Source organism: Neomonachus schauinslandi, chromosome 14 (assembly GCF_002201575.2).
Source record: "Neomonachus schauinslandi chromosome 14, ASM220157v2, whole genome shotgun sequence".
Lineage (NCBI taxonomy): Eukaryota > Metazoa > Chordata > Mammalia > Carnivora > Phocidae > Neomonachus > Neomonachus schauinslandi.
Genome location: NC_058416.1, coordinates 68963512 through 68972552, shown reverse-complemented (window position 1 = coordinate 68972552; position 9041 = coordinate 68963512). Strand labels below are relative to the sequence as shown.

The window sequence follows — 9041 nt, the reverse complement described above, 5'->3', positions numbered from 1 at the left end:
GGTATTTGGGGATGCTGGGCCTTTCGGGGGTATTAGGGGGGCTCCTATTCCCCACCCTCCCGCAGCAAGGAAGGGGTCGAGTCTCAGTTAAGGCGGAAGAGGATTTAATTGAGCTGGGTAGGGAAGAAAGAGGGGTTAGGAGGAAACCCCAACTCCATCTCTGCCGGCTCAGGGGCGAGGCGTCGGCCCTCAGCGAGGGAGGTGCTCCCGGGACGCTGAGCGCTTCATTCTGTCCCCAGGGCTCAGGCGGGTGAGGAGGTGGGCCCGCGTCCCCGGACCTAAAGGTCAGGGCGGTCCGGAGCGCCTTCGGCGGGCTTGGCGGGCGCCCGTAGGTACTCAGGGGGAACAGGTTCGTCGGGCGCCGCCTTGCGGTAGAAGCCGAGCTCCTGCACCAGCTCATTGATCTCCTCGCGGGTCATTTCGCTGAGTGGGATTCGCTGAAGTAGAGGAGGGGTGGGGTCAGTGCGCCTCGCCCCGACACCCCCCCCACCCCGCCCCCGCCCGGCTTCCAAGCCTCACCTCCAGTTCTTCGTAGCGGTGGCCCAGCAGGACGAGCTCTGGGTCGGCCCCTGGAAGGTGTTTCATTACCAGGTTGTGACTGGAGTTGTTAAGGCGTGTAGTGGTGACCCGAGGCTGGTGGGGTCTCCCACCTATGAACAGCAGGTGAACAGCACTGCCTCTTTTGCCCAGGTAGGGCAGGGATCCCCCATTTACACGTGAGGAAATTAGAGTTCAGAGAAGTAAAGGGCTCTCTTCTCCGTTCCCGTGTCTGTGGCAGTCATCAGTAGTCAATTTCTCTTGCCTACCACCTAGGAATTCTCTGGGCAGTCACTATCAATTCCACTTGTCAGATGAAAACCATTTGTCATCCCTATCTGTGAAGTTAAGTGGAAGGAGATTCTCCCAGATCCTCCTCCCCATCCTCCCTCCCCCACAACAGAAAAAGGATACTATAAAGGGATGTCCTGGGTAACAAAGGCCTTCACCTGGGGAAGAACCAGAGAATCAGACCCCGACCCCCTCCAGATACCGACAGGAAACTGAAGCCTGCTGAGGTCACACACTCTTGACTCCCACCCCAGGGAACTTCCCCTCCAGCCAATCTGTAGGACTATGTTACCCATCCCCCAAGGGGCTCAGTGGAGACAGAGCTGGAGACCCTTTCTTCAAACTTACCTCCTTCAGGAGCACCTGGCTGGCTCAGTCAGTTAAGCATCTGGCTCTTGATTTTGGCTCAAGTCATGATCTCAGGGTTGTGAGATGGAGCCCTGAGTCGGACTCTGTGCTAGGCGTGGAGCCTGCTTAAGATTCTCTCTCTCCCTCTGCCCCCCCCCCCAACCTATCTCTTAAAAACACAAAACACACACACACACACAAAACTTACCTCCTTCAGGCGATTCAGCTGTCATCCCCCACAGGTCTGGAGGGGGACAAAATCAGATAGGTCAGGAATCCTTCATATCTGCCCAATAACACCCTCAAGACCATTTCACTCTCCTCCCAGAGTTGGATGAGGCTGTGGATTACCTTTGAAACAGAAGTTCCCTTATGACAGAAGGGGAGAACTCTGTACAGGGGCCTACAGACATCAGGTAAAAGAGGAGCAAGACCAGTGACCCAAAGGCACTTACCAGCCTTGGGGCTCTTGCCTGCACACCTTACTGACTGTTGACTCACTCCCAATGCCCAGAAGAAATGATTACTCTACTTCTCTCAGGCAGTAGAGACCTGGGCCTGGACTTTGGCCCCTAGAACCTCAGGGTGGAGGCAGGCCAGAAGGGAACAGCTCTGAATTGCCCTGGGAGACCCCGTTAGAGATACCTGCCATCTGGTCCCTACCTAGCCCCATGCAGAGCTGGGCCTCCATCTGGTTGCTTCCGCAACATGGGAGGATGTGTGGGCCCCTCCCTGCACTCCCAGAGGGGAGAGACACCTCCCAGCAGGAGTCCAGACCCCAGGACTATTCTAGTCCTCCTTCCTCCTCCCCCTCCTTCTGTCAGACAAAACTAAGGCCCATAGAGGATCTGTGATGATTCAAGTCACACAACCAAACAGGGACTCTGACGGGTAATTTCCTCACAGAGGAGGATGGGGGCCTGCTGCAGAGTAAATGTTGGTAATGCACTTGGCTTTTGCATAGTGGGGCAAGCGCCCAGAAAGTCTTCCCTCCCTCGGGGAAGGGAGACACAAACCGGAACTGGGGTGGGGGAGGAAGTCCAGGAAAAAGTGGAGTGATGGGAGGATGTAAAGTTAGGCTCCAGAGGACAGGTTTGGAAGAGTCACAGGCCGGGAGTAGAGTTAGGGGCGGGGCCAGTGTGTCTGGGGGCCCGCTGTCCAGCCGGATGGGAAACTAGGGAGGAGTTCGGGTTTCCAGGCCGCACGATCGGGTGTCTCAGGCTTCCACGGTGGTGGGTGCTGGGGCGTCCTGAGGCTGGGGAGCGGGAGGGATGGTCCTGGCCCTGAGGGGGACTTGGGAGTCAGGAGGGTCCTGGGGCCAAAGTGAACGGTGATTCCAAAGCGAAGGGGCCAGAGGGTTGGGGGCAGTGGTCCCTGAGCTAGGGACCAGAGCACTTACCTCTACCCGGGCTCGGGCCAGGCCGTGCAGACGGTTCCAGTCGGGCCGGAAGGTAGTGACGGCGGCCGCGAGTGCCGCGAGTAGCAGCAGCAGGGGCGGTGGAGGCAGCAGGAGGTGCATCGGGACCGGGCCGAAGATGATCCGCAAGCTAAAGGCGAACGGCCGGGCCACTGCGCCACGTCTGGGTCCGCCGGCTGGCCCCGCCCCGCCCGAGCCCCCGCCCCCTAGGGAACCACGCCCCGAGCTGTCAGTCTCCGCCCCAGGGCCGGCTCTGGGGCCTTCAGCTCTCTTCCGACAGGGTTTAGAATCTTTTCTGGTTCGGGATCTTCTCTGGCCCTTAGGCCTTTATATTCCCAGCCGCGGGAGTGTCCACGCCGACCGAGAGCGCAGACGCTACGGCGGGATGCGGCCAGACAGTGTCCCCTTACGCCGGCAGGGGGCGCGGGAGGGATGCGGACGGACCAGGGAGTTTCTGGGCCAGCCACTTGACTTGAAGATAGGGAAACTGAGGCTGGGAATTCTTGTTTGTGTCTTTTATTTCTTTGGATGAAATTCCGATCTGGGTTTCAAATCCCTGGAGCACACATTATGGCGGAATGTGGGATATTACGTACTCTGTAGGGGCTGGAAGGATAAAAGGGTTAATACACACAAAGCCCTTTAGAACAGTACCTGGCACAGTGTTAGCTTTCATTATCTCATTTCTTACCTCATAAAAGCCCCATGAAGGGCGCCTGGGTGGCTCAGTTGGTTAAGCGACTGCCTTCGGCTCAGGTCATGATCCTGGAGTCCCTGGATGGAGTCCCGCATCGGGCTCCCTGCTCGGCAGGGAGTCTGCTTTGCCCTCTGACCCTCCTCCCTCTCATGCTCTCTGTCTCTCATTCTCTGTCTCAAATAAATAAATAAAATCTTAAAAAAAAAAAAAGCCCCATGAACTCCGTTTTGCAAGTTAAGAAACAGGATCAGAAAGGTAGACCGATGACATTGTGAATCTGGGAATTGAACCTGAAACGTCCCTGTGCTCGTCTCATCAAACCAAAGATGACTAAATAAGGACACCACGTTCCCTCTTTAAGCCTGAGGCAGACACAGCAAATTGATCACAGTGCTCTTTGCTATTGAATCTAAACTGGGAATCAGAATCCTTCTTAACATCAAGCCAAAGCTGCATTATGACTTTCATGGACCCTTAGGTATTTTTGCCTTCCTGGGCCTTTTCCTCCATTAAGGCATTTTACAACTGCCTTAATTAAAATAATAATAATAATAATAATAATAATCCTGGCTGGATTCATTATTATATGTTTATTTTTTCTTCCAATTTTAAAAGAAATGAAAATTAAAACATGTTCATGACCTCTAAAAGTATCATGGGTCCTGGACACTAAGCCTAATGGATTAAGTCAGGTTTGCACAGAGCCCTTTGCTTATACCCTGCTACCTCACATTCACTGACTTGATTGTAAAGATAAAATAATAATGGGCTTAGAGTTGTTATTTAATACCCATTCTTTGTAAATACATCAGGGCACTCTAAGTATAACTGGTTTTGTCCAGACTATTGACATGATAAACAATGTCTAACACTCTATTTACTGCTATGGAAGTGTGAATTCATCCAAGCTTTCTGAGGGGCAATTTGACTCAATAAATCAAAACCCTAAAAACATTTCTTCCACCCAGTCATTTCACTTGTCAGGATTTGGCTCAAAGTAACCATCAGAGAAGGGACCAATTTTTAGGTTAAGTTTATCAAAACACTGTTTAACCAGCCATGGTTGTAGGGCGCCTGCCCTGGCTCAATCTTTAGCGCCCAAGGCATGGGCTGCATCCATAGGAGGAGCTGCTGAGCAGTTGCTGGGCACTGGACTCCCTGGGCCTTCTGGATTTCATGTTTTGAGGTGTAGATCTGTGGAAGATAAGGCAAAACTGGAGTTTCTCTGAGGAAGAGAAAATTCCAGCTGTGGACTGCAGCATCCCCTCCTGCCTAGGAGTTTCCAGACAGCTGACCTGCCCCACAGATTTCAGACATGCCTTACTGGCCTCCACAGTTGCATAAACCATTTTTTGCAATAAATCTCTTTATGCATTAAAAAAAAAAAAAGGGATGCCTGGGTGGCTCAGTCGATTAAGTGTCTGCCTTCGGTTCAGGTCATGATCCAAGGGTCCTGGGATGGAGCCCCGCATTGGGCTCCTTGCTCAGTGGGGAGTCTCCTTTCCCTCTGCCTCTGCTGCTCCCCATGCTTGTGCTCTCTCTCTCTCATTCTCTCTGACAATAAATAAATAAAGTCTTAAAAAAAAAAAAGTTATGTGAGCAGTTCCAAAAGAACATCAAAATATTAAAAAAATAAATTAAAATAAATTTTTTAAAAATACGGTTTACAATGGTGAAAAACTGGAGACACAACCTAAGCATGTCTCCTCAGGGAATGAGTTAAATAAATGATGGTACCTCCATAGGATAGAAAATCATGCAATTGTTTTAAATGATGCAGCATTGTGTTGAACAACATGGAGAATGTTCATAGTTATGGTATTAAAATTTTTTTTAGGCTATAAAACAGTAATATCAGTTGGGAGTTGTGATGCTCTGGGCTGCAAGTCACAGATACCCCAAGTTAACTGGCTTAAACAATAAAGGAAATCTGTTGGCTCAAATAACAAAAAAGTTCAATGGCAGGGAGGGCTTCAGGTCAGGTTTGATCTGGTTGATAAAGTCCCCAAGACCTGATTTCTCTCCATTCTGCCTTCCATAGTGTCAGCTGGTCATTAAGCCAGTTACCTACATGGTATCAAGATGGCTGCCAACAGTGACCAGGACCACAGACTTCTTCATTCATATCTAATGAAGGGGAGATGATCTTTTTTGGTAACCTTCTCAGAAGAGAAAGCAAGCTTTCTTTCAAAAAATCTCTTTATATCTCACTGGTCCATCCATGATCCAATCCTGTGGCTAAGGGAATGGAAATAGCTCATTGGCTTAACCAGCTGAGACCCATTCCAGGAGCCCGTCTAGGACATGGGCTTCAACAGATGTTGTAGCATCAACAGAGTAGCCAACCAATTTTATAAAATATGTATATATAGATATATATGCCTAGCCCAAATCACAAAATCTAGATGGAAACAACCCAAGAAGTCAAAATAGTCATCTCTTGGTAGATGAAGTTATAGGGTGAAGCTTTTCTCCTTTATACTTTTTTTCTGTATTTTCTATAATAATTATGTATTATCTAAATGTAAACAGTAAACTTTGTTTACAGAAATAATGGGTCAAATGCCATGGATTCCCTCAACCCTAGCCCATACCCCAGCAAGGCGAGAGGCTCAGAGTGGCTGAAGCTGGAGGCCCCATGGAGCCTGTGGCCTTTCTGCTGACAGAGCCAAACCTCAGTGCCTCATGGACCCACATTGTTCACTGGACAGATGCCACCAAACCACTCGCATTGCATTAACCTAGATGCTGTGGCCTAGAGGGGCCACAGCCTGGGCTGCTGAGGGTTGACTAGCCAGCCAGTGGAACCAGTGGTAGAGACACTAGCCACAAGAGTACCGGGAACATTCTGGCATCAGCACTCATGGGAGGCCCAGGTTGTCCCTGAACAGATCTCTACTTTTAATCCATGCCCTTATGTGGCATTTTGTAATCTAGGCTAGCAGCCTTCCTCGGGTGGGGCTGGGTTTGGGGTTTAGTCTGTAATGGGATTGGGGTCAGGGTCAGCCCTTGGCCTAAAGCCAGATTTAGAACTGAGTCTGGGGCTGGAGTCAGTTCAGGGCTCAGTCAATAATTGGGCTTGGACCTCAGTCTGTGACCAAGATCAAGGCTCAGTCTATGACTACATTCAAGGCTCAGCCTTTGACCAGATTCGGTCAGTGCACAGTCTGAAACGAGGGCTCAGTGTGTGACCAGTGTTGTGTGACCCAGGGTTAGAGCTCATTTTGAAGACAGGATTCTGTCAGTGATTTGGCTCAGGGCTCAGTCCGTGACCAAAATCATAGCTCAATCTGCCATCACGTTCAGGATTTAGTTAATGGCTAGACCCTGAGCTCAGTCTAGACCTGGGGTTGGGGCTCAGTCTAAAATCAAGGGTTAGTCTGGACTGGGGTTAGAATTCGGTCAATGACTATGGCTCAGGCTTAGACAGAGAATCAGGGCTCAATCTGGGTCCAGAATCAAGGTCTCAGTTGGGATCAGCCTTAGTCAGACTTGGATCAGGCTCTGTACATGGGTAGAGTCAGGGCTTGATCTAAGACTATGGTCAGGGTAGGGTATAGGGTCAGTCTTGGCATGGGATAAGGCCTCAGTTAACACCAAAATTGGGGCTCAAATTGGATCTGGGATCAGGGCCAGGGTTTAGTTTGGTTCTATGCTCTGTTCTGAGCTCCCGAAAAGCAATTTCTGGTACATGAGCGCCCAGGGCAGGTTGGCATGCAGGAAATGAGAACCCCCCGGCAAGCTTATGTTCTTGCAATAAGCCTCGCCTTTCCTGCCGAAGCCGGTGTCCTAGAGTCTTCTAACCTACATGGCTCTGCTGCCCAAGATCCCCTCGCACCAGAATAAAAATAGCCACTCACTTCAGAGCAGCTGACAGCGGGTGCTGGGCTGCCTGGGAGGAGGGGGAGCTGAGGAGAGGGAGGAGGGATGCCTGAGCGCAGCCCCAGCTGTGTGACCTTGGGAAAGTCACTCCTGCTTGAACCCATTTCCTGTGGGGCAGAATGGGAGCTGAGGATGACACCTGCCCCGGAGGGGGAGAATGAGGAGACGATGACGTAAAATGTGGTACTCGGAGCAATAAAGAACCCCGGAGCGAAGGGAGGAGAAGTGTTCCTCCGTGCCCTGTATGCTTCCTCCTCACAGAAGCCCTCCTTAATGCTTCCCTCTTCTACCTTCCTACAGGACCCTACGGCACACTCTACATCTCAAGAGATTTATTTATCGGCTAGTGGCCACAGTGTGACCTCCGTCCCTGTGGGCCTGGGTCAGGGTGACCAGGGAGCGAAAGGAAGGAGGACAGGCCCTTCTGTATCATTACCATCCTCAGGTGGCTCAAGGAAGAGGAGGAGGAAAGAGAAAGTCTCTCTCCCTTCCCCGCTTATGATGGGTTTACTCTGAGCCAAAGGACCACGAGGGCACATATCCAGATTTTGCATCCCGTCATACATAGCCTGGACCTTTCATGCTCCATTCTTTTGCCCCTGCTCCTCCCTCTGCTTCCCAGGGCATTTCTCCTTTTTTTCAATTTGGCAACACTGACTCTCCTTCAAAGGAGGAGTTCAACAGTCACTTCTATGGGGGAGAATTATCCACTCTCTCCCTGGGAACCCCATGTTCTATCCCCTAATGGCTGTGTAATCCCTAGAGCTCAGTTTCTTCCTCTGTCGAATGGGGATCTTATTACCAGCCTCCCAGGGTTACTATGGAGAGTGAGATAATTTGTCAGTCACCAGCTCCCTCCTTTCCTATTCCTGACCTGAACAGCCTGAAGGGTAGCACTAAGAGTTTCCAAGGGCCGGGGGGGGGGGGATTGGACAAGATGTACCCTCTGCCTCAGCACACCACCCCGCTACTCCCTGGAGTGAGGACAGGGAGGGAGCCAGGAGGGGCCTTTGGAGACAGCCGTCTCCAGGGGGGCGGTTCTCCCTGGCAGCTGCCCCCAGCCTGCCGCCCAGAGCCCCAGAGCCTGTTATCAACCTCCTTAGTCATCACACCAGGAGCTCAAATATAGCTCTTACCCTGCTCCCTTCTCAACCAGGGTCCGCCCCCCCACCCCCTTCTCCTGGCAAAGCCAAGTCTGGGTCTCAGAGCCCCTGTCCCTTCCCCCCAGGAATGCAACTGACACTGGCCTCAGTTTCAGCATCCACTAAATGGGCAGGTTGGAGCAGATGATGATGGTGGTGATGCCAACTGCAGAGCTGCTGCCCTCGCCGAGAGCTCGCTTGTGCCCGGCTCTGTGCTAAACACTTCAGATATATCCTCTTGTTGAATCTTCACAGCAACCTTAGGAGGTATCTACTGTTTTTATCTCCCTACACAAATCAGGAATCTGAGCGACCTCCCCAGGTAAGCCAGTGGCAAGGCCAGAAACAAAGTCCCCTGTGGGATCTGACTTCAGGGAGGGACGATGATGGGAAATCCTGGGCTGCCCTGCAGTGTGCAGCAACCCTCTGCACGCTCATTTGCATGACATTTGCCTGGCTTCCAAAGGACACTGATGTCCCTGTCTGAGCTGTGGATGGCTGAGCTCTGCGACAGGCCCCAGGGACTGGGATCTGCCCCCTCCCCAACTTCCAGGCTTGCACTGGAAGCCAGTACTCACGGGGCTGGGGGGGGGCTCCTTCCTCCATTTTCTCATCTATACAATAGGAGTCAGACGACTGGGCAGGGTAAGTCCAAATTTTCCTTCCCTCTCTGGTGGCCTGAGTCCCACCACCATCTCTTCTTCTATCAACGGAACAGCCCAGGTGC

General features: G+C 51.6%; 1 protein-coding gene across 1 annotated transcript; it reads right to left on the bottom strand.

Moving 5' to 3' along the window:
* Nucleotides 1-87: 87 nt before the first annotated feature.
* SELENOM (selenoprotein M) lies at nt 88-2777 on the bottom strand. Its single transcript, XM_021703535.1, has 5 exons — nt 2576-2777; nt 1385-1420; nt 952-986; nt 520-598; nt 88-437 (listed from the first exon to the last, which is right to left on the bottom strand). Exons 1-5 carry the CDS (start codon nt 2693-2695, stop codon nt 279-281), a joined length of 429 nt encoding a protein of 142 aa, XP_021559210.1. The 5' UTR covers nt 2696-2777; the 3' UTR covers nt 88-278.
* Between the last annotated feature and the right edge of the window lie 6264 nt (nt 2778-9041).